General features: G+C 41.7%; 2 protein-coding genes and 1 long non-coding RNA gene across 4 annotated transcripts in view; 2 read left to right on the top strand and 1 right to left on the bottom strand.

The window, feature by feature from the left end:
- tut4 (terminal uridylyl transferase 4) lies at positions 1 to 18,921 on the top strand. The gene is made up of 31 exons (XM_058073523.2): positions 1 to 143; positions 2,702 to 3,040; positions 3,118 to 3,192; positions 3,250 to 3,404; positions 4,899 to 5,015; positions 5,102 to 5,279; positions 5,362 to 5,450; positions 5,947 to 5,998; positions 7,291 to 7,360; positions 7,576 to 7,702; positions 8,963 to 9,082; positions 10,828 to 11,013; positions 11,079 to 11,253; positions 11,351 to 11,859; positions 11,922 to 12,072; positions 13,569 to 13,655; positions 13,990 to 14,093; positions 14,163 to 14,220; positions 14,298 to 14,401; positions 14,483 to 14,572; positions 14,629 to 14,742; positions 14,819 to 14,896; positions 14,965 to 15,142; positions 15,219 to 15,266; positions 15,486 to 15,568; positions 15,646 to 15,761; positions 15,844 to 15,998; positions 16,068 to 16,165; positions 16,352 to 16,838; positions 16,942 to 17,091; positions 18,111 to 18,921. Exons 2-31 carry the CDS (start codon positions 2,779 to 2,781, stop codon positions 18,197 to 18,199), a joined length of 4,305 nt encoding a protein of 1,434 aa, XP_057929506.2. The 5' UTR covers positions 1 to 143; positions 2,702 to 2,778; the 3' UTR covers positions 18,200 to 18,921.
- LOC131129729 (uncharacterized) overlaps positions 7,129 to 25,314 on the bottom strand; it is a 21,950-nt gene continuing 3,764 nt past the window's right edge. Inside the window, exon 3 of the long non-coding RNA XR_009129876.2 lies at positions 7,129 to 7,396. This is a non-coding gene — a long non-coding RNA (uncharacterized LOC131129729). The remainder of the gene's footprint in view (positions 7,397 to 25,314) is intronic.
- rhpn1 (rhophilin, Rho GTPase binding protein 1) overlaps positions 18,924 to 25,314 on the top strand; it is a 14,470-nt gene continuing 8,079 nt past the window's right edge. For both annotated transcript variants that reach the window (XM_058073524.2, XM_078790291.1), the window contains exons 1-8: positions 18,924 to 19,430; positions 19,550 to 19,619; positions 20,489 to 20,604; positions 22,017 to 22,145; positions 22,386 to 22,461; positions 23,216 to 23,293; positions 24,233 to 24,357; positions 24,512 to 24,678. In XM_058073524.2, the coding sequence (XP_057929507.2) occupies positions 19,411 to 19,430; positions 19,550 to 19,619; positions 20,489 to 20,604; positions 22,017 to 22,145; positions 22,386 to 22,461; positions 23,216 to 23,293; positions 24,233 to 24,357; positions 24,512 to 24,678 (781 nt within the window). In that variant the 5' untranslated portion in view covers positions 18,924 to 19,410. The remainder of the gene's footprint in view (positions 19,431 to 19,549; positions 19,620 to 20,488; positions 20,605 to 22,016; positions 22,146 to 22,385; positions 22,462 to 23,215; positions 23,294 to 24,232; positions 24,358 to 24,511; positions 24,679 to 25,314) is intronic.

Consider the following 25,314-nt stretch of genomic DNA (forward strand, 5'->3'; position numbering starts at 1 on the left):
TTTTTCGTCACGAGCCCTCCCACAATGCAGCGGTGTGACGTAGGAACATGGCGGCCAAGGCTGCTGCTGTGAGCAGGCCACAGGAGCTGAAAAACATGTAGGGCCACCAAACGATAATCACAAGTCAACTTTAAAGTTACAAAGTAAGTCTCAAACCTATATTTATTGTTTACGTCACAGCCAATTGTCGTGCAGGTTGACGTTGCTATGCTAATGGTTGTTAGCATTGTTTATTTCCCGTTAGCTTCTTCAGTGAGGTAATCAGCACAGGCTTTTGTTTTTTCTTTCGCTTACGTAGACAACATAACATTCACAACTCGAACCACTTATTTGAACAAAAAAAAGAGCTTTTGCCATAATAATGTAAGTTCTCTTTTGTGGAAGTTTAGAATAGTGTACTTGGTGTTCGCTCGTGTTTACGTTTTGAAACTTATGCTAATTGAACCGCATGATGATGTTTTGATCACGAACCTCACTTCCTCATCGCAACTTTAAAACTCGACCACAAATGGGAGCTTCGCAAACGCTTTTCCGTGATTTTTTTAATGAGCTTTATGTGCGACTGTGCGCAGTCAAAGGGTAAATGATGCATCACATCAGTTACTGTACATGTCTTGAGTGGGTCGTGCAGGGTTTTGATGTACTACACTGTACTACACAGAGGATCCCATTGTTGCAATCTTTTGGGATCACATTACTTTAATGCAAATAAGGCAACAGGTGCTTTTTCTTACTTTCACCATATCCGGCAATGCGGGCACCACTGGGAGGCTCAGTCAGTATTTTTATTTTTTGTTTATTCCATTCTTGTAGCTGGAACAGAAAAGGAAGCATATTTTCATATGTAAACAGTACTGTTATTAGCATACATTAATATCCCCAGCCCGGTTTGTGACAAGGTGGGGATATTATCGGAAGTAATTTTGTGTAATTGTTTGTTCATAGAAAACTGCGTATTTGTTGTATGTAATAATTTAATAATAATAATAAATTCATTCATTTTCTACCGCTTTTCCTCACGAGGGTCGCGGGGGTGCTGGAGCCTATCCCAGCTCTCTTTGGGCGAGAGGCGGGGTACACCCTGGACTGGTGGCCAGCCAATCACAGAGCACATATAGACAAACAACCATTCACACTCACATTCATATCTATGGGAAATTTGGAGTGGCTAATTAACCTAGCATGTTTTTGGAATGTGGGAGGAAACCGGAGTACCCGGAGAAAACCCACGCATGCACGGGGAGAACATGCAAACTCCACACAGAGATGGCCAAGGATGGAATTGAACCCCGGTCTGCGCATTAATCACTCAATAATAAATAAATATGATACTCAAATATATAAAAACTATAATAATAATATTTTTTTTAATTTAAGTCAGGCTACCGTAAGGTCCAGACATATTTGGACTAGCATTATTTTTTATCATAAAAAAAAACAATTTCCCCCTTTTAATCACAGTTAATTAGTTCCAGACCCGACTGTGATATGTGAATTTCCGCAAAGTAGCATTCCTTATTTATAAATGGAATATTATAGTTAGATCCTGGAAAACTTTTTTACAACCTTTTAGATAAGTTTAACATTATTAGAGCCCTCTCGACATGAAATAACAGCACCACAGTCACGTTCACACTTGTATTAGCCAATATAGTCGACATAATAAGAGAAGAAAGGTCATCTAAGACATAAATAAGAATTGTGCTCATTTGTTGATTGTAAATGTGAGAGTAGAGGGCGGGCAGGAAGTGACATCGGTGTCAGGGATTAATGCGTCTGTTGAAAGACGATTCAAGCATGAAAAAAATCCTGTTGTCTGGTGCTTGTGTGTCTCACCGAACACTACAGTAACATCACTGACATCTAGTGACCAGTGTAGAATACTACATATTATAACATATTTGAATGTGTCTTCTGAAAGCCTTAATTTTTTTTTTAATTTTACTTTATTTGGGCAAAATGTGCATATTTTTTGTCTATTAATAGGCTGTATTCAAACATGAAACATGTTTAATACAAAAAAATGTGATTGAGTGAAGCCGTGATTCACATAGAGTCACATTGTGGTTGAAAGACGATTCAAGCATGAAAAAGTCCTGTTGTCTGGTGCTTGTGTGTCTCACCGAACACTACAGTAACATCACTGACACCCAGTGACCAGTGTAGAATACTACATATTATAACATATTTGAATGCGTCTTCTGAAAGCCTTACATTTTTTAATTTTTTTTTTACTTAATTTGGGCAAAATCCTGGTAAAATGTGCATATTTTTTGTCTATTAATAGGCTGTATTCAAACATGAAACATGTTTAATACAAAAAAATGTGATTGGGTGAAGCCGTGATTCACATAGTGGTTGAAAGACGATTCAAGCATGAAAAAATCCTGTTGTCTGGTGCTTGTGTGTCTCACCGAACACGACAGTAACATCACTGACACCCAGTGACCAGTGTAGAATACTACATGTTATAACATATTTGAATGAGTCTTCTGAAAGCCTTAATTTTTTTAATTTTTTTTTTACTTAATTTGGGCAAAATCCTGGTAAAATGTGCATATTTTTTGTCTATTAATAGGCTGTATTCAAACATGAAACATGTTTAATACAAAAAAAATGTGATTGAGTGACGCCGTGATTCACATAGAGTCACATTGTGGTTATCAGTGCATGTGATTTTTGCTTTGTTTTGTTTACATAGACTGTCAGTATTGTACCTTCCTGTTGTCTCTTCATGGTGTCCACGCCATCAAGAACACAAACGGCATCACCGGAGGGATGGATGCGTCTCGAGCGTCTGTCAAGTCAAACAAGCAATCTCTGCCTAAAGCATCAAAATCTTTGCAAAACTCAAATCAGGAAGCAACAAAACGAGAGGCCGCAGACTCTTCCAAGTGCTGCAAAGAAACCCTCACCGCTCCCAAGGATGACGCCATCGTAATTGTAAGTCACGGCCCAGGGAAAGGATCATCGGACGGAAAGCAGGAACGCTCGTCGAGGTTAAAGAGACTAACCGGAAGAACAAGCTCTGGGGAGAGAGGTAACAACGCCATTGATGACCCAAAAATCACAGTGAATGACATTGCTGCGTAACTTTGGGGGTTTGTTTTTCCACAGACAACAGAGAGACAAACACTCCTGTTCAACCCGACAAACTCCCGACAGAGCAATCGGAAAGCGAAAAATGTCATGGTGGGTCGACTTTTTCCTCATTTTAAATACAGCTCTGTTAAAACAGATTTATTTCAGGTTTGAACGCTGCAGTAGTGACGCATCATCACGCCGGTGAAGGCTGCACAGCTGCGGGTCCGGTTCCAATGGAAGGACCGCTCACGGAGCAGCAGCTTGGCCTCCGACAGGCGGAGGAGCGCCTTTGCCGAGACTACATCCACAGACTCTTAAAAGTATGACAAGCTGAACATAACGGCACAAAAACGATACAATAGCGATATAAATCGGCGGCGTCTTAACATTAAATGAGTGATAATAAATGTTACTCACGTTTATAGCAACCGGGGCTGAACAGTTACAGTGACACCAGCTACCGTGGCGCGTTCAGGTACCCGACCACCATAGTGCTTCCGAGCCACGCCCGCACACACATCAGCCTAATTAAACCAGAACACAGTATAACAAGTAGCCTTTTGTACACTGTCATTCTTTAATGTTAAGCTGCTGTGTGATGAGTTTAGCGTTGTAAGATGACACCACGAGTCAAATTGTGATGAGTAATGACTTTCTGGCTTTTCCAATGGGCTGACAAGCTCTGAGTTTTTTTCATAGCAACAAGAGCTACCTGGTCCTCACAGGCAATATGACGTGGACATGTAGGGCTTATATATTAAAAAATCTCTTTTTCTCCAAATTTAATGGGTGCCAATTACGGCATATACGGCAGGTGGCGTATCTAATGGCCCGTGGCACACTGTAGGAATAAAATTAAACCCCAAAAAACAGTAGGAATGGGTAAAATAGAAGAGAAGATGCTAATGTGTTGCTAAGATTAGCCTTTAAATGTATATACATTTTATTATGTCTTTACAAAATAAAAAAATACATCCAAATATCCTTTGATTTTCAAAAGTTTCGACATGCCTGATATACTGTAGGGCAAGGGTCTCAAACTCAATTTACTTGGGGGCCACTGGAGCTAGGGTCTGGGTGAGACTGGGCCACATCAGGTTTTCAAAAAAAACAACGCATTTTTTAAAAACAGAAAAATATACAAACTTTTTCAGTGCTTTGGTTCCGATTTTCTACAAGAAAAGCTCTGATAAAACATTCCACTGTTCTCAAATATCTTAATTTTTATTTTTCTGCACAAAATAAGATGAAAAATAAACAAATCAAGAATAAAAAAAAATAAATCAATCAGTAATAAATAAATATAATAATAATAAAACGGCAAATAATAAAAACTTAAGAAACCACATATAATTGGTGGGTAGACAAATTATTTTTTTCAGATTAAAATGAACAAAGCATTATTAGAGCCCTGTAGACATGACAAAACACGACTATAGTCACATTTATACTTTTTTTATTTACAACATATTGCGCAACTGCAGGGTCTTGAGACACATGCTAACTCGCAAACTCGAAAGCTAGCGACCTAAACGGTAGCCTTCAAGTTATTTCCTTTAAACTTAAAAAAGCCAAAAACCACTTCCACACGGATAGGGAGGATAACTATTAACAGTTATTTAACCTTTAACATGAACATTAATCAAACGTAATAATTTTTTCTGGGTACATGATACCATACAGCATCCATATCAAAACATTAAACTTTCATATCAAGGCGGGGGCCTCAAACTAGTGTCCTGCGGGCCACATTTGACCCACGGGCCGCGTGTTTGAGACCCCTGCTGTAGTGTGTTTTGTATTTTTTTTCACAGCAGTCCCCGGAGTACCCAAACTACCAGTACATATGCAAGCTCTGTTCCGTGCATATCGAGCACATTCAAGGAGCCCACAAGCACATCAAGGAGAAGAGACACAAAAAGAACATCCTGGTACGGGAATGAATGCCGTTATCACGTCCGTTACTTGTTTTTTTTTTTCCTTGAACAAATGTTGCAAACATGTTGTGCTGTTGCAGGAAAAACAGGAGGAGAATGAACTACGTGCCCTCCCGCCTCCCTCTGCTTCACAGCTAAGGGCCATCGACGCGGCCGTCCTGGAAGCAGCCAAACAACATGGAATTTCAGAGGAGGACTTGGAGATTCGGAAGAGTGTCGTCGTTAGGATGGAGGATATCATTAAGAAAGACATCTCAGGTTTGACTTGGAACGCTTACTGTGTGTCTGAAAAGCACTGGATATTGGTGGTGCATTCAATGTCTACTACTTTCTTCTCCAGCTTGTTCGCTGCGTCTTTATGGTTCTTGTCTTTCCCGATTTGCCTTCAAGACGAGCGATATCAACATCGATATCGTCTACCCTTCAACAGTGAGTCAATGTGAATTATAATTTCCATAATAGAAGTTCCAAAGGTGCTCGGTGGACTTGACTGGAACCATGCTTTTTTTAACACCAAAGTATGGGAAATGTCCGTGAAGGCATCTTTACTGTGTTCTGATTGGCTGAGCAAAGGAACTGGGATGTAGGCTAGTTTGTGCAGTGAGCCTGTGACACGCTAAATGCCAAGGGAGTTTGTGGATCAGAGGCTAACAGCTAACTAGCCAGCTAGTTAGTTAGCTAGCTGCTGCCAGAGTGACAGAAGAAATAAGAGCTCGGCAAAATGTGTAAACAAAGATGGTGGAAAAGTGCGTGAGGGATCTCATGCTTGCAGAAGTTTACACTGTGACAGGCTGTCGTCAATCAACTGTGCAAGTACATAACAGTTTTACTCACGGCATCGTCCGTTTTAGTTACAAAATGCGACAGTTTAGTCGCAGTCCAGAGTCCTGACTGACATTTTTTTGTATTGCTTTTGCACATCCAGATGACACAACCTGAAGTGCTGATTCAAGCGCTGGAAATCCTCAAAAACAGCAGTAAGTCTGGAGTCAAACTCTCCTTAGTTGTCATGTAAACACACAGTAGCATACAAAATACACATCACGTTTGCAGTACACATTTCAACATGTCTGAAAAGGACTTTGTGTTTCTGCAATTACCAATTGTTGGTTCACTACCTGTACTGCTCGTTTTAGTGGTAAAACAAGACCATTTGACATTAGAAAAAAACAAACATAAGTCGCTCAGGAGTATAAGTCGCACAAGGCCAAAAATGCATAATTAGGTAGAAAAAAAACATACATAAGTCGCTCCGGAGTATAAGTCGCACAAGGCCAAAAATGCATAATTAGGTAGAAAAAAACAAACATAAGTTGCTCAAGAGTATAAGTCAAAGGCCAAAAATGCATAATTGGGTAGAAAAAAAACCCATACATAAGTCGCACTGGAGTATAAGTCACATTTTTTGGGGGTAATTTACTTAATTTTCTGGACTATAAGTCGCTCCGGAGTATAAGTCGCACAAGGCCAAAAATGCATAATTAGGTAGAAAAAAAACAAACAAGTCGCTCAGGAGTATAAGTCGCACAAGGCCAAAAATGTATAATTTGGTAGAAAAAACCGAACATAAGTCACACTGGAGTATAAGTCACATTTTTGGGGGGTAATTTACTTAATTTTCTGGACTATAAGTCGCTCCGGAGTATAAGTCGCACAAGGCCAAAAATGCATAATTAGGGAGAAAAAAAACAAACAAGTCGCTCAGGAGTATAAGTCGCACAAGGCCAAAAATGTATAATTTGGTAGAAAAAAACGAACATAAGTCACACTGGAGTATAAGTCACATTTTTTGCGGGTAATTTACCGTATTTTCTGGACTATAAGTTGCTCCGGAGTATAAGTCGCACAAGGCCAAAAATGCATATTTAGGTAGAAAAAAACATACATAAGTCGCACTGGAGTATAAGTGGCATTTTTTGCGGGTAATTAATTTTCCAAACTACTTACCCAAAACAGACATTACGTCCTCTTGGAAGGCAAGTTCTACCAATAAAAGAATAGAGAACAGGCTGAATAGGTGTAAGATATGCTAACACAATGCTTATTCAGCTACACAAAAAATAAACATGAACAGAAAAGGTGTCCAGTGTTTATGGAACATAAACACATTTTTCATTTATAAGTCGCTCTGGAGTATAAGTCGCAGGAACAGCCAACCTATGAAAAAAAAGTGCCACTTATAGTCCGGAAAATACGGTACTCAGTATTTTTGAGTTAGCTTGTCACCTTTTGGGAAAGTTGCTGATCGAAGTCTCGCTCTCTTTTCCAGCTGTATTTTCAGACGTGGTGTCAGACTTCCATGCCAAAGTTCCCGCTATCATCTGCCGTGATGTCAGCAGGTCAGTGATGCTTCAAGCCGGTTTCGAACTTGCTATCTATGTGCAAAAAAAAAAAGTGCATGATCTAGCGGTGCAGCCAAAAATAGCACATACATATCCGTGTCCATGCAAAAGGCCCTGCTTGTCCAATTAAACAACCCTGCATTGTTGGAAGTATTAAAGTAGCAACATTCGATAAAGAAATGTTACAACTTGAGTGTTTCTTTCCCCTACAGTGGCCTGACATGCAAAGTGAGTGCAGGCAACGATGTTGCTTATCTCACCACGTGTCACCTGGCAGCCTTGGCTAAAAGGGAGCCCAGGTTGGTTCCCCTGGTGTTGGCTTTCCGCTACTGGGCAAGGGTGAGTGTGCAAATGAAACATCCTAAAAATCGACTCTCCTGGGGTTGTAGGCCTCCTTGGTTATGTTGATTGGTAATGGTAATGGTTTAATTTCATTTGAACATGCATCAGATTACAATGGAGTGCATCCCATAATCAGTTCCCAGTTCCACATGTCCAAAAGGAGTAGGAAGAAGCAAAGCTTATTAAATCCTACCCCTCCATCTGGTACTTTTAAAATGAGTAACTGTTACATTTGTTCACTTCCTGCTTTCTTAATATAATTTAAGTATTTTTTATTATTTTTAATTATTAAAAAATGTTTTTATTAAAAAAAATATTTAATTTTTTAAAAAATATTTTTTTAATTTTTATTATTTATTTTTTTCTTTGTTGTGTGTATATATATATATATATATATATATATATATATATATATAGGTGATATACCCATTATGTCATTGTATGGTCATATCACCCCGAACAAAAATATTAAAATACAAAAATTAATAAATTAATATGAATAATATGAATGAATTAAATCTTTAGTTAAATTAAAATAAATTTATAAGATGAAAAATTATTCATTTATAAATGAATGAATAATTATTATTTTATTAATTTATTTTATTAAACTTAAAATAAATTTTACTAAAATTTATAAGATGAAAAATTATTCATTTATGAATGAATGAATGAATATTTTTTATTATATTAATTTATTTTATTAAAATCAATTTAAGATGAAAAATTATTCATTTATGAATGAATATGTTTTTATTATATTAATTAATTTTATTAAAATTAATTATAAGATGAAAAATTATTCATTTATGAATTAATGAATGAATAATTTGTTATTTTATTAATTTATTTTAATATTTTATTTTCATTTCATTCATGAATGAATAATGTTATTTTATTAATTTATTTTAATGTATTTTATTTTTGATTTTATTTTTTTAATTATTTTCATTTTAGAAATAAGGAGTTAGTATGTTCTCTGTAGGCGGCGTTATGAATTATCCTTACTGACCTTTTTTGCAGTACATTTAGCCAGTGAAGATTGCTTTTATAGTTATTAGCCCATATTTCCACACAATAAGTAAGATATGGTAGAACCAGAGAGCAATAAAGAGTGTGGAGTGACAAACTGTACTTTTGAGTTTTTAAAAAAAAAAATCCCATCTGCGGATCATTGCGTTGAGTTATTAGACTGACAGTAATAGTGTCTAACCTCAGTCGTGTACTGATTCATTGCTTTTTCTTTTACTTGTGCAGCTGTGTCACATTGACTGCCAGGCGGAGGGTGGCATCCCCTCATATTCCTTCGCCCTCATGGTCATTTTCTTCTTGCAGCAGAGAAAAGAGCCAATCCTCCCCGTCTATTTGGGTGCTTGGGTAAGGAAAGTGTCACATTCTCATAAATAAGAATGTTACATTTCTATACGGAGTGGAAAATGACCTCAAACGAGCGGTTCTTTTCTGGGTTTACAGTAGGCCTACCATAAAGTTAAACATCAAGCTATTTAGCCACACTCTGTACTTGTTTAACCTTCCTCTTGTGTTAGCTTTCTGGTATCATGTCTTATGTTAACGGGTGGGTTTTGACCCATGTATTAAATCAGCTATAAAATACACTAAAAACAATAAGTTACCATCAAATTTGCTTCTCATGTCTTGGTTACCTTCTTAGGCTTCCTCATCCATGAAAATGTTGCTTTTAATACTTTTGGTGTGGGCATGGAGGCCTTTTTTTGTCACTATACCCCTCCATTTCTATTTCCAAAAAAGGTCAAATGAACCTCAAAAGAATCATATTCATAAATTGAATTCTTTTGTTACCTGGCTATTACTGAGGGCTTTAGAACATATCTCTTAAATCAATTACTTTGATTTATTTTATCATTTTAGTATTAATCACTAAAGAAACATCTATGGTGTTGGGGTCAATTTTGACCCATATATATTCATGTCAAGAAAAGGTAGAAAAAGTTATTGTTTTCAGCAACGCAACTTTAGTAGAAACTGAAATCAAAAAGCAGAACAGGTCCAGATCTTGGTTCGCTCTACTTCTTGTCATTCTTTCCATGATCCAAAGTGTTCTTCCTGCGATCCAAAGTGTTCTTTCCGTGATCAAAAGTGTTCTTTCTGTGATTCAGATTGTTCTCTCCACGGTCCAAAGTGGTCTTTCTGTGATCAAAAGTGTTCTCTCCACGATCCAAATTGTTCTTTCTGTGATCCAAATTGTTCTTTCTGTGATCCAGTGTTCTTTCCGTGATCCAGATTGTTCTGTCCACGGTCCAAAGTGGTCTTTCTGTGATCAAAAGTGTTCTTTCCGTGATCCAAAGTGTTCTGTCCGTGATTCAAATTGTTCTCTCCACGATCCAAAGTGTTCTTTCCACGATCCAAATTGTTCTTTCTGTGATCCAAATTGTTCTTTCCGTGATCCAAAGTGTTCTTTCCACGAACCAAATTGTTCTTTCCGTGATCCAAATTGTTCTTTCCGTGATCCAAAGTGTTCTTTCCATGATCCAAATTGTAAATGTGAAATCAGCCATCAGTCAAATGAGTGAATTCCCCTCACATGTCTGGACATTGTTTTTCTGCTGGTATACTGGAAAAGCGGTCAAAATGAGAATCCCCTGAAGCTTCCATGATGAGAAGAGGAGCTGGTTGTCATTGTGTTGGCTAATTGTACACTTATGATTTCAGTTGTGGCTCAAAATATTGCTTTATAGTCATATTAATATAACCAGGTCGGTCATAATTTCAACCAGACCATTTTAAAATGTAGTAAAAATTATTTTTTTGGTTTTATTTTGTTGAAATAGAGTTTCCTGACAAAGTCAAAAAGCCTTGATGCAATAAACAAATGTTATGTGATTCTTTTTATGCATTAAAATGTAAAACAGGTCGGTGCCGACCCGAACACAAGAGGAGGGTTAAATGAACAGAAATGTCAAGATGAGCATTTCGGACCGAGATACCGGCGCTCCTGTCTGAGCTATTACTGCCCATTTGCCAAGAAATCAGGAATCCTCTCAGCATCACACATCATTCCCTGCTCCGTGTTCTTTCTTCACAATAAATGCTCATCTAATAATCGTGACGAAACATCTTGATTTGCTTGGCTCCTGTTTCAGATTGCCGGCTTTGACGTGAAACGCGTGGACGAGTATCACCTGACAGGAGTTCTATTGGACTTGTTTGTCCGATGGGAGTACAGACCTCCGAGTTCCACGGATGCACACGGAGAGAATCCGAACGAGGCGGCTGGGGAAGTCAGACCCAAATCAGAGCCCAATGAAACGAATCATTCCAACGGCTTGGTGAGTAAATTCACGCCGGTTCTGGAGGGTCCTTAAACTGATTTGCAAATGGATCTCCTTTCAAGGCCCAGTTGACCTTTGAACCGTGTAAGGATGCGTCGCTGGGACAATTGTGGTTCGAACTCCTGCGCTTCTACACGCTGGAGTTTGCGCTGGAAGAATACATCATCAGCATCCGACTGAAAGAGCTGCTCTCTCGGGAAATGAAGAACTGGCCTCGTCGCAGGCTCGCGATAGAAGGTACCCGTGTTCAAGTCCATGATCTTGGTCTGTGGATCCTCATAAGATGTTGGTGAAAGGCAGAAGCTGACTCGTACTCTCGCTCTCTCCTACAAAGATCCCTTTGCGTTGAAGAGGAACGTCGCACGGAGCTTGAACAGTCAGATGGTGTTCGAGTACATCCAGGAGCGCTTCCGTACGGCTTACAAGTACTTTGCGTGCCCGCAGAGAAAAAGTACGCCGGAGCAACAGAAAAGCAAGGTTCCCACCAAGCAGGGCTCCAAGTTGTACCCAGTGGACAAGAAGGAGGCCTCATGTTTGAAGAAGATGAAGAAAAATGTAATGAAACGCGACGGAGCTAGTCGGACGGCGTTCCCGGGGTCGAAGGATGACGACCATGACGATCAGTCCGTCAAGAACGATGAGAAGACGTTGGACGGCAGCCTCATGGACCTAGTCCTCAGCGAAGGGGACAAACCTTCCCAACAGTCAATCCCGTCCCTGTCTGCCAACGGGGTATTGGACACTGACGAAGAAGAAGAAAGCAATAATTCCGAAAGAGATGGGACCGTATCGTCGGAAGATCTTCACTATGTCTTTGATAAAATGATTTTCACCGGCGGGAAGGTAAGAAAGTTGGACCGCGTTCACCGAAAATTCAACTTATGTTGAGTGTTTTGTGTTTTTAGCCGCCAAACGTGGTGTGCAGCATCTGCAAACGAGATGGTCACCTCAAGGATGAGTGTCCGGAAGACTTTAAAAAGATGGAGTTGACGACGCTCCCGCCGATGAACGACCGTTTCAGGGAGATCCTGGATGGGCTCTGCAAACTCTGCCACTGTAACTACAATGTTGATCGTTATTATTGTTAATATTGGGCTGCACGGTGGATGAGTGGTTAGTGCGCAGACATCTCTGTGTGGAGTTTGCATGTTCTCCCCGTGCATGCGTGGGTTTTTCTCCGGGTACTCCGGTTTCCTCCCACATTCCAAAAACATGCTAGGTTAAGTAGCGATTCCAAATTGTCCATAGGTATGAATGTGAGTGTGAATGGTTGTTTGTTTATATGTGCCCTGGGATTGGCTGGCCACCAGTCCAGGGTGTACCCCGCCTCTCGCCCCAAGACAGCTGGGATAGGCTCCAGCACCCCTGCGACCCTCGTGAGGATAAGCACTAGAAAATGAAGGAATTAGTTGACAAGTGTGGAAGTGGTAAAAATTCTCACAGATAATTTGCGGAATTATGTTGGAACATAGACCTCACAGCTACGAGACCGGAGTTCAATCCCACCCATCGCTGTGTGGAGTTTGCATGTGTGGGTTTTCTCCGGGTACTCCGGTTTCCTCCCACATTCCAAAAACATGCTAGGTTAATTAGCCACTCCAAATTGTCCATAGCTATGAATGTGAGTGTGAATGGTTGTTTGTCTATATGTGCCCTGTGATTGGCTGGCCACCAGTCCAGGGTGTACCCCGCCTCTCGCCCGAAGACAGCTGGGATAGGCTCCAGCACCCCCACAACCCTCATGAGGATAAGCGGTAGAAAATGAATGAATGAATGAATTATTAATATTACAGCCTAAGCTTCAAACGATAGCCCAATGCGCCCCCCCAGCTAAAAAGAATAAATGTCCAAATTCTGCCATTTTTGTGTCTTTAGCTTTAGTTTGATGTCAACATAAGTCATTCTAATGCTAATCCTTATACGTATTTTCCTCAATCAAATACAAATGACTCCATAGCGTCATATTATTTTTAGATGGAACATTTTTAAACCAAGCCATGTTATATATATATATATATTCATTCATTCATTTTCTACCGCTTTTCCTCACAAGGGTCGCGGGGGTGCTGGAACCTATCCCAGCTGTCTTCGGGCGAGAGGCAGGGTACACCCTGGACTGGTTGCCGGCCAATCACAGGGCACATATAGACAAACAACCATTCACACTCACATTCATACCTATGGACAATTTGGAGTTAGCCAATTAACCTAGCATGTTTTTGGAATGTGGGAGGAAACCGGAGTAAGTCATGCTAATGCTAATCCTTACGTATACGTATTTTCCTCAATTAAATACAAATGACTCCATAGCGTAAAATTATTTTTAGATGTAACATTTTTAAACCAAGCCATATATATATATATATATATAATTTTTTTTTTTTCCCTGGTAGAATGTGTGTCGTTCATACGGACCTTTTAGTTACTTGCTCGTTTTTGCTCAAATAATTCTACGATATCCTTGGGATTTTCTCATAATATAGGTTGGTTTTTTTTTACATAAACACCTGCCTATATTATAAAAATCATACATCTGTTGTGTCGTATGGCAGATGAACTGGCGCCTACGCATGCTGAGCAACAGAAGAGGGAGCAGATCCTAGCCAGTTTGGAAAGGTTCATAAGGAAGGAGTACAATGGTGAGTGTTTAATGGGATATACTACTTCCTACGAGTAGGTGCAGTACACACAGAGTAATATGGCATGAATACACACGCTAGTACTAATTCCTCTACCAATGGGTGGATTGCAAAGGTAGTGTGGGTTGATTGCACGGCATTGAAAAACTTAGACGTTAGCTTATCCTGCAGCATATTTGACTGACATAGGCAGTATACAGGGCCCCAAATACGCAATCCAATGTTGTACTCCAACAAGTAGTTGTAGTTCTTCTACTACTACACCACCCAACCACGTTTGTTACTGCCGCTTTTCCTCATTTGACTTTGTTTTCTCTTGCGTGTGAACGTGCAGATAAAGCCCAGTTGTGTTTGTTTGGATCCTCCAAGAACGGCTTCGGTTTCCACGACAGCGACCTTGACATTTGCATGACTCTTGAAGGTCATGAGACGGCGGAGGTAGGCACGCTTACAACAAATCCACTTTGGAGAGTTTCATATTCCTGCTGAATTGTTGTGTTTGTACAGAAGCTGAACTGCAAGGAGATCATTGAAGGCCTTGCTAAAGTGCTAAAGAAGCATACAGGTGAATGCACGTGTGACAATGGATAGCCGGGATCCTGACGTCATGTAATTATCCGATTCTCTCCCATTTTACGGAAGGTCTCCGCAACATATTGCCGATCACGACAGCAAAAGTGCCTATCGTCAAGTTTGAACACAGACAAAGCGGTTTGGAGGGCGACATCAGCCTCTACAACACCTTAGTAAGTGACACGTTCACCCTGTCGGTGTAATTTGTGGACAAATGCCTGGAATTGAACGTGTCCGTGATGATCTGATGATAGGCTCAACATAACACCAGAATGCTGGCTCTGTATGCAGCCCTGGATCCACGCGTGCAGTTCCTCGGATACATGATGAAGGTCTTTGCCAAGGTAAGGAAAAGGAATTAGCATGGTTGGTTTGTGCAATAAGCGGTTTGTGTTCCCAGCGCTGTGACATTGGAGATGCGTCCAGAGGAAGTCTATCATCCTACGCGTACATCCTGATGGTGCTTTACTTTCTGCAGCAGAGGCAGCCTCCGGTCATACCAGTCCTGCAGGAGGTACCCGTACCAGTACCCGTACCCGTGGCGGCCATTAGCATCCCAAAACAATGGAGATTGATTTGATTTGTTTTAGATCTTTGATGGTCCAAGCGTCCCCCAGCGAATTGTAGACGGCTGGAACGCCTTCTTCTTTGACGACATCGATGATTTGGTGAGACGAATCAGACCTTCTCCGCGTGTATGGAATTGTTTCCCAACCGGGGGCGTCTGTCCACGCAGCGTCGGCGTCTGGCAGAGCTGGAGCCCAACACCGAGTCCGTGGGGGAGCTGTGGCTGGGCCTCCTGCGCTTCTACACGGAGGAGTTTGACTTCAAGGAGCACGTCATCAGCATCCGCCAGAAGAAACGTCTCACCACGTTTGAAAAACAGTGGACGAGCAAATGCATCGCTATCGAAGGTGCTTACTTACCGGAATGCTGGTTTAGCCTCCTCAATGTCCCATAATGCAACGCTGCTTGTCTTCTTCCCTTCAGATCCCTTTGATTTGAATCATAATCTGGGTGCTGGAGTTTCACGCAAAAGTAAGTATTTTTCCCAAATATCAGTTCATGAGAATAAGGTTCATGGAAAAAAATACCCTAAAAAAAAATACTTAGTGGGGATGCGTTTGTGATGGAATTGAACTGCTGTTGAGTGCCTGTGGTCACAAGGGAGAGGGGCGTGGCTTGTCATGATTAATTCCACTAAAAAAAAAAAACATCATTATTTTTGACACGTGAACACGTTCTCTCCTCACGCAGTGACCAACTTCATCATGAAGGCCTTTATAAACGGGAGGAACCTGTTCGGGAATCCGTTCTACCCGATCCCTGGCACTGAAGTGGTACGTGCAAACATGGCTGACGGGATGTCATTCCCGTCTTAATGACATTCACATTCCTTGTTTGGAATCTTACACAGGACTATTTCTTCAACCCCAACGTTCTAACGGACGGCGAGTTGGCTCCCAACGACCGCTGCTGCAGGATCTGCGGGAAGATCGGACATTACATGAAGGATTGTCCCAAGAGACGCAGGTTGGCATTGTTCCCACTTTTCCGCGCCGCCGTACTTTCAGATCCTAACCACCAAGATGTTGTCGTTTTTTTTTTTTATCAGAATGAAAAAGAAAGACAACGACAAAGACGAGGATGTGAAAGAAGAAGAGCGAGAGCAAAAAGATCGCCGTTGTTTCCAATGTGGGGACCCGGGTCACGTAAGGAGGGACTGTCCCGAGTACCGCCATTTGAAGCACAGGACACCCGGGGCACCAGGTACCCTTGAACACACCCGGGGGTTAAAAACCAGTCCCTAACAGGCCCACGTCTTTTGTTCCTCCTCAGCTCCCCACGTGGTACGTCCTACCGCCGGGTCCCAGTCCATCAGCGCCCCCCAGGGTGCACCGGAATGCCCCGGAAGGGCCCGGCTACCCTCGGACAGCGTGAGTACCGACGACCGTTACACTGGACTCTTTGTTTGTAATTCACAATTCATCCCGGAAATACCGCTGAAATCTGTATCGTAACGGTACCTGAACATTAGCACGTTAGCATATTAGCATAATAGCTAATAATCATTGTAGTCCTGCAGGTTCGTTGTTGACGTGTGATTCTTTTTCCTTCTCTAGTCAAACAGTCGCCAGACTCCGCCCTTTTCTCCACAGCCCCCGGCCGCGTCCCAAAGCTCCCCCCAGCCCTCCCAGAACAAACCCATGCCTTCAAGCCCTCAGAAGCAAGCCGCCCACCCGCAGGTCCCGCTCTCTCTCTTCACCTTCCCTTCGTCACACCCGGGCCAGTATCGCCTCGGGACCCTGTCCGCACTGGGGCCCCTCCCCTCCCACCAGCACCCGCCCAACATCCCGTCCGCCTCCTGGCCCATCCACGGACCCGTCCTCGGCACATCTGCGCCCAATGCCCCCTCGCCACCCGGCTTGAAATTCGCCACGACTCCAGGGGGCGGCCCCAACCCCGTGAACCTTAACGACCCCAGTATCATTTTCGCTCAGCCGGCCGCCATGCCGCTGGGCATGAGTGGCCCGGGACGTGAAGGACACTGGCTCAACCACCTGGCACAAACGGGCTCGCTTCTGGGCAACGGCACCGTAGTCAAGTCAGGTATTCGCCGGGTGATCTCTCTCACGTCACCTGTTGCTATGACAACACTTTATGATTCATCATAATTCTATCGGTTAAAAGATTTCCATTTTTCTCTTTCTAGAATTAGCCCACCCAGGCCAGTTTGTGGGCGTGAACCAAGGATCTCACCCATGGGAGCACAATAAAACACCCCAGTACACGCTGTCTCCTTCCTGGTCGTACCGAATGCCCCAGAATTTCATCCAGCAGGGCAACGGTCGCTACCAACCGGGTAAGCCATATCCTTGTGGCAAGACAAACTACATATTATTTAGAAAGGGACTCAAACTCGCATGTTATTGACCCCCTTTGGGGGTGTGCGCTCAAGGGAACGAAGCTTCCAGCAACTAAGTACAATCTAAAACAGGGGTCTCAAACACGCGGCCCGCGGGCCAAATGTGGCCCGCAGGACACTAGTTTGAGGCCCCCGCCTTGATATGAAAGTTTAATGTTAGTGCGGCCCGCGCAAGTTTGATATGGATACTGTATGGTGTCATGTACCCAGAAAAAATTATTACGTTTGATTAATGTTCATGTTGAAGGTTAAATAATAAATGTTAATAGTTATCCTCCCTATCCGTGTGGAAGTGGTAAGTTTTTGGCTATTTAAGTTTAAAGGAAATAACTTGGAGGCTACCGTATAGGGCGCTAGCTCTCTAGTTTGCGAGTTAGCATGTGTCTCAAGACCCTGCAGTTGCGCAATATGTTGTAATAAAAAGAGTATGTGACTATAGTCGTGTTTTGTCATGTCTACAGGGCTCTAATAATGCTTTGTTCATTTTAATCTGAAAAAAATAATTTGTCTACCCACCAACTATGTGGTTTCTTAAGTTTTTATTATTTGCCGTTTTATTATTATTATTATATTTATTTATTACTGATTGATTTTCTTTATTCTTGATTTGTTTATTTTTCAACTTATTTTGTGCAGAAAAATAAAAATTAAGATATTTGAGAACAGTGGAATGTTTTATCAGAGCTTTTCTTGTAGAAAATCGGAACCAAAGCACTGCAAAAGTTTGTATATTTTTCTGTTTTTAATAAATGCGTTTTGGTTTTTTTTGGAAAACCTGATGTGGCCCAGTCTCACCCAGACCCTAGCTCCAGTGGCCCCCAAGTAAATTGAGTTTGAGACCCCTGATCTAAAATATATGCAATTATTAAAAACAATGCACTTTTGTATGTAAATTGCAGCATGAATGTATTATTAATTTGCTCTTGTGGACCCCCCCGCCCCCCATCTTTCCTCAGGCTCCATGGCGCATCCCAATCCCAACCTGCCCATGGCTCCCCATGTTCGACTCCCGCTCAATCTCAATTTCATCCAGCAGAAGAAATAAACAAGCATCTATTCTTTTCATTTTTTTTTTAAATCAGCGACGACAAAGTCCAATTATGTACCCTTTGCATCATTTTAACCCAAGGTTTTCTTTTTTAAAAAAGGATTTGTATCATTTTTGTACAGTTTTATTGTATTTTTTTGGTGTCATGATATTGACCTGTGATACAAATGTAAACTATTAATAACCCCATTTTTGAGGGGGTCCAAAAGTGTTTTATTTTTTATTTTGTGTATAAAATGAGGGGGCAGGGGGGGAGTAAATGTATTTTTATTAGCTTCTGTGCTTGCTAAGATGATGAAGGCTTTAAATAGATGTTTGATTTTAAAACAAGTCTTGTCACGTTCCACGTTTCCGCTTCCTGTGTCTTATTTTGTAGACTCTTACTTGTGTCCTGCTCACGTGCCTGACTTCCGGTTAGAGGCGGGACAACAGGGCACACCTGCTATCGATTAGCGGACGGTTGCTACGTACTTACATGATTGACGGCAGCTGGGAGTTAACCTCTTCGAGGTCTTTCAGGACGTTTTCTATCTTTCACGTTGTCCTGTTTTTCTACGGCCAAGTTTCCTTGCACCGTCATATTATCGACGCATTTGTTCCATACAGTCGCCCTGTTTGTGCCGAGCTGTCCTTCAGCCATTTTTCGTCATTAGCGGAACCTTTTGCTGCTAAGTTTCTTTTTCTTTAGAAAAAAAAAGTAATATTTACCTGCACATTAGTTAGCGTTTTGTTTAATTTGTGATGCTGGGGCCACATTAGACTACTCTTTGTACTTGTCCAGTGTCCAGTCTTAACACAGAAAATACCATGCTTTCACTTCCGGGCATCGTCGTCAAGATAAGCCTAAAACCCTGCTGTTACCATAACAACGGCCGCACGAGGTGGGAGGGGGGACGCCTAGAGCAGTTTATGATTGGTTAGCACGCTGTCGTCGATGGTATTATCCTCAATCCGATTCGCTCAAAGTGTTGTCGTTCGTAAACGCTTGACGATGATTGGCTAGTTGCGTGTACGGACCCGCCTCTGCGAATAAAGCCCCTTAGCTTGTAGTGAAGTTGGAAAGAAGCGAGCAAGAAAAAAAAAAGAGTGACGGTTTGCAAAGAAGAAATGTTTGATTTTACGACGACTTGCTACTTTGTTCACCGGGTAAAAGTTGTAAAATAGGTGAAGAAATGTAACGTTTGCTCGTCGGTGGTTGTTGCTTCACGATGGAGGAACCCGCGACGAGGCAAGTACCGCTTGTTAACTACTACATTGTTGTACTATTCATTCCAGCTACTTTTTTGTCATGTTTTGTTTGTGTGACGCCATTGTTGTAGTTTGTTACTAAAGGTCGTTATGTTGTAGAGAACATCACACGTCAGAGGAGGACTTGCATCCAGGAGAAGACAGCAGTGACAATGGCAGCATCAGAAAGGCAAGGCACTAAATACATGTATTATCCCTACAATGCATATATACACATATGCAGTATATGTAATTAAATACATCTACCAATGAAAAATGTTAATCAGCAGTATACAACTAAGTGTTTTTATGATACCACCATGGTCTGAGCACATCTCTGCATCATAGTGGCTCAGGAACCACATACGGCAGGGGTCTCAAACACGCGGCCCGCGGGCCAAATGTGGCCCGCAGGACACTAGTTTGAGGCCCCCGCCTTGATATGAAAGTTTAATGTTAGTGCGGCCCGCGCAAGTTTGATATGGATGCTGTATGGTATCATATACCCAGAAAAAATTATTACGTTTGATTAATGTTCATGTTAAAGGTTAAATAACTTAATAGTTATCCTCCCTATCCATGTGGAAGTGGTAAGTTTTTGGCTATTTAAGTTTAAAGGAAATAACTTGAAGGCTACCGTTTAGGTCGCTAGCTCTCTAGTTTGCGAGTTAGCATGTGTCTCAAGACCCTGCAGTTGCGCAATATGTTTTAAATAAAAAGATTATAAATGTGACTATAGTCGATGTGGCCCAGTCTCACCCAGACCCTAGCTCCAGTGGCCCCCCAAGTAAATTGAGTTTGAGACCCCTGTCATATGGCATACTTTTCCTTTTGGGACCGCATCGGAACAGATGTCCGGTAGCTTCCCTAGTGACCTCCTGACTCCCGCTTAATAGGTAGTTAGCTGGGCCACAATCCTAATCCGCATTGCAGGATTACTGCACGCACGCTGTACAAACAATTTCAGAACATATTCCGGCCCAGACGCAGCGGAACCCACTCATAAAGTCCCGGTCCTGTTTACTAAAAAAAAGGTATTCACTGTGCTCTCCTCCGCAGGGGTGCGATCCTTTCGCTCAATCTCAACGCAGTAAACTGCAGCACCGGCGAGCTCGCATCAACCAGCAAATAAACAAGGAGATGCGTATGAGAGCCGGAGCGGAGAACCTCTTCAGGTGGGGTCACAAGGCCTGATTTTACCTCCAGAGTTGGGATGATTGTGTATTTGAACAACATGGTAATTTTAGGAACGTAAAGCTGACAGTTAAAATAGCTAATAGATGTTTTGTTTTTTGCAGAAAAATTTATAAAGTAAAAAACTAAAGAAATAGGGTGAGATGTAATAAGAATAAAGTCAAAATATCAAAAGGGAAACCATCTATTCAGGGAAAAAAACTAATTTTCTGACAAAGAACTCAATATTTAACAGCAGAAAGGACACGCACCAGCAAATACAAATACACAATGTGGACATTGAAAGCGTGAACGAAAATACATTTCTGGGAATCACAATAGATGAAAATATGAGCTGGAAACCTCATATTACAAATATACAACATAAGGTGGCCAGAAATATTTCAATATTGAACAAAGCAAAATTTGTTCTCAATCAGAAATCACTCTACACTATTGCTCTATGAATCTACCATATCTTACTTATTGTGTGGAAATATGGGGTAATAACTATAAAAGCAATCTTCACTCGCTAAATGTACTGCAAAAAAGGCCAGTAAGGATAATTCATAATGCCGCCTACAGAGAACATACTAACTCCGTATTTCTAAAATGACAAATACTTCAACTTGCTGATATAGTTCATCTTCAAACAGCTAAAATAATGCATAAGGCTAAAAATAAGCAATTAGCTAAAAATGTCATCCAATACTTCTCTACAAGAGAGGAGAAATATGATCTCAGGGAAGAAGTACATTTGAAACACTTCTATGCTAGGACTACGTTATGCTAGCCATAGCATTTCAGTATGTGGAATCAAACTATGGAATGGATTGAGTAAGGAAATCAAACAATGCACAACGATGAGCCAATTCAAGAAACAATACAAGCAGTTGATGTTTGCTAAATACAAGGATGAAGAGTCTTGAACCAGTCATGATGTGCTATATATATCACTATATTGACACTTACTATGGTACACATTATGGCATTGGATGGTCATTTCCCCGCCAAAAATATAAATTAAAAAATTAATAACATTAAATTAAAAACAAAAACTTTAATTATATTAGGAAAGCAGGAAGTGAACAAATGTAACAGTTACTGATTGTAAAAGTACCAGATGGAGGGGTAGGATTTAATAAGCTTTGCTTCTTCCTACTCCTTTTGGACATATGGAACTGTGAACTGATTATGGGATGCACTCAATTGGAATCTGATGCATGTTCAAATGAAATTAAACCATTACCAAAGTGACAAATGTAGCCATTAAAAGCCACAACGTGTCCAATCAGCACCAAGTATTTCACATGGTATTATTGGTCTTGACGGGGAAACATGCAGTGAATTTGGTGAATATTTTGGGGGGGGCTAATGTATGTAATGGCTTCCCAAATACGTAATATATTTGCAGGGCAACGACAAACAACAAGGTGAAAGAGACGGTGGCGCTGGAACTCAGCTACGTCAACTCCAACCTCCAACTGCTGAAAGAAGAACTGGAGGACCTGAACAGCAACATGGAAGTCTACCAGACTGATAGGTACACAGTTAAGATCATGTGACCCACACTACATTTAAATCAATGATTGACGTGTAAAAGTGATGCTAATCAGTGATGTGGCGCCGTGGGTTTAATACTTTACATTTAAACAGGATGAAGCACAGAGCGCTGTAATCACTTCCTGTGACCAACAGACGGGGGGTGCACCCCTGATAAAGCTGCTGGCCCAACTCTTCCACGCTTCTGTGTAAATTGAGCCTTTTCCTCTCCCCCCTGCAGCGAGGCGGTCAACGTTCCCATGATCCCACTGGGGTTAAAAGAAACCAAGGAAGTGGACTTCACCATCCCTATCCAGGTGAGCATGTACACTCGTTCACTAAAACGGTCAATTAAAGAGAAAAGGGGAGTGTTATTGCAAATGTTGATCCAAAATCCAAAGGTGGGCTATAAACCTATCCATCCATTTTGTACTGCTTATCCTCACGACGGTCGCGGGGGTGCTGGAGCCTATCCCAGCTGTCTTCAGGCGAGAGGCAAGGTACACTCTGGACTGGTGGCCAGCCAATCACAGGGCACATATAGACAAACAACCATTCACACTCACATTCATACCTATGGATAATTTGGAGTGGCTAATTAACCTAGCACGTTTTTGGAATGTGGGAGGAAACCGGAGTACCCGGAGAAAACCCACACATGCACGGGGAGAACATGCAAACTCCACTCGACCGCCGTGCAGCGATATTTATGCATCTCATCAAAAATGTATGACTTCTTGAATTTATTTCTTCTAAACTGAGGAAGCCAAAAATTTACCACTTCCACACAGAGTTGGAGATTTTTTTCCCCATCCCCAAACTCCACACAAAGGGTGGAATTGAACTCGGGTTCTTGAATTTATTTATTCAAAATTGAGGAAGCCAAAAATGTACCACTTCCACACAGTAGGAGGATAATTTTTTTTCACCCCCAAACTCCACACAAAGGGTGGAATTGAACTGACTACTGACAAATGCTAATCCTACACTGTACTCTATTCAATGTACTCTTACATTATATTTGACAATACAGTACACATCAAGCTTGTCTGTGCGTGTTTCCTCCTCCAGGACTTCATCAGTGAACACTATGGAGAAGACGGCTTGCTGTACAACCAGGAGATAAAGGAGCTTACGGAGCTTAGACAGGTTCCTCTATCTTAGTGACTTCAAATTTTTCTAAATGTTCAAATGCTTTTTTTTTTTTAAATCTTCACTCGCTAAATGTACTGCAAAAAAGGCCAGTAAGGATAATGCCGCCTACAGAGAACATACTAACTCCTTATTTCTAAAATGACAAATACTTCAACTTGCTGATATAGTTCATCTTCAAACAGCTAAAATAATGCATAAGGCTAAAAATAAGCAATTAGCTAAAAATGTCATCCAATACTTCTCTACAAGAGAGGAGAAATATGATCTCAGGGAAGAAGTACATTTGAAACACTTCTATGCTAGGACGACGTTATGCTAGCCATAGCATTTCAGTATGTGGAATCAAACTATGGAATGGATTGAGTAAGGAAATCAAACAATGCACAACGATGAGCCAATTCAAGAAACAATACAAGCAGTTGATGTTTGCTAAATACAAGGATGAAGAGTCTTGAACCAGTCATGATGTGCTATATACGTATATCACTATATTGACACTTACTATGGTACACATTATGGCATTGGATGCTCATATCACCTCCTACTTTGGTACGGGACAACAAATAAAAAATAAAATAATAAAAATTAAAAAAAATATTAAATATTTTTTTAAATAAACATTTTTTAATAATTAAAAAATAATAAAAAGTACTTAAATTATATTAAGAAAGCAGGAAGTGAACAAATGTAACAGTTACTCATTTTAAAAGTACCAGATGGAGGGGTAGGATTTAACAAGCTTTGCTTCTTCCTACTCCTTTTGGACATGTGGAACTGGGAACTGATTATGGGATGCACTCAATTGGAATCTGATGCATGTTCAAATCAAATTAAACCATTACCATTATTTAGCTTCAAGCATACAACAACAAGTTAAGACGTTGACTTTTAAAAAGGACCCCAACTTAAGCCAGTACTGTGGTTGTGGTTTAGGCCATGCGCACGCCCAGTCGGGACCAGACTGGCTTGGAGTTGCTGATGGAGTACTACAACCAACTGTACTACGTGGATCAACGCTTCTTCCCCCCACACCGCACCCTGGGTGTGCACTTCCACTGGTAAGACGCAAAGCGCCTTCCACGCATAAATCAGGTTTTAGTATGATCTTGGTCGTCCAGTATGTCTCCCCGGCTTCTGGAGACCATCTCCTGAAGGTCCATGTTAGACATAAAACCCGCAAGGTGAACGTCTTGGTACTCTACTGTCTCTCAGGTACGACTCTCTGACCGGCGTTCCGTCCTGTCAGCGAGCTTTAGCCTTCGAGAAGGGAAGTGTGGTGTTCAACATCGGCGCTTTGTACACGCAAATCGGCGCGCGGCAAGATCGCTCCGCCGCATCCGGGATCGACCGAGCTATTGAGGCTTTTCAGAGAGCTGCAGGTACGAACACACACACACACACACACACACACGTATATACTCGACTCTACGGAAGCCCTCTAGCACTAAAAGGCGCCCCATTAAATTGCCGTCGATATGCGATACGCTAACGATGGATCTGCGCAATCAATCGATAGCGCTGCGCCAATGACGGATCCGTCTCGGGCGCAGAAATCGATCGAGATTTGCGCGGCGACGACGGATCCGTCTCGGGCGCAGAAATCGATCGAGATTTGCGCGGCGACGACGGATCCGTCGCGGGCGCAGAAATCGATCGAGATTTGCGCGGCGACGACGGATCCGTCGCGGGCGCAGAAATCGATCGAGATTTGCGCGGCGACGACGGATCCGTCTCGGGCGCAGAAATCGATCGAGATTTGCGCGGCGACGACGGATCCGTCTCGGGCGCAGAAATCGATCGAGATTTGCGCGGCGACGAAGGATCCGTCTTGGGCGCAGAAATCGATCGATATTTGCGTGGTGACGACGGAGCCGTCTCGGGCGCAGAAATCGATCGAGATTTGCGCGGCGACGACGGAGCAGTCTCGGGCGCAGCGCTATCGATCGATGGCGCCGATCCATCGTTAGTGCGTAATATGTATAAAATGGAGGTCATTCCTATGAAAAATGGATGAG

The sequence above is a fragment of the Doryrhamphus excisus genome, linkage group LG4 (genome assembly GCF_037039965.1).
Source record: "Doryrhamphus excisus strain RoL-2023G ecotype Guam linkage group LG4, RoL_Dexc_Guam_v1.1, whole genome shotgun sequence".
NCBI classification, from domain to species: Eukaryota; Metazoa; Chordata; class Actinopteri; order Syngnathiformes; family Syngnathidae; genus Doryrhamphus; species Doryrhamphus excisus.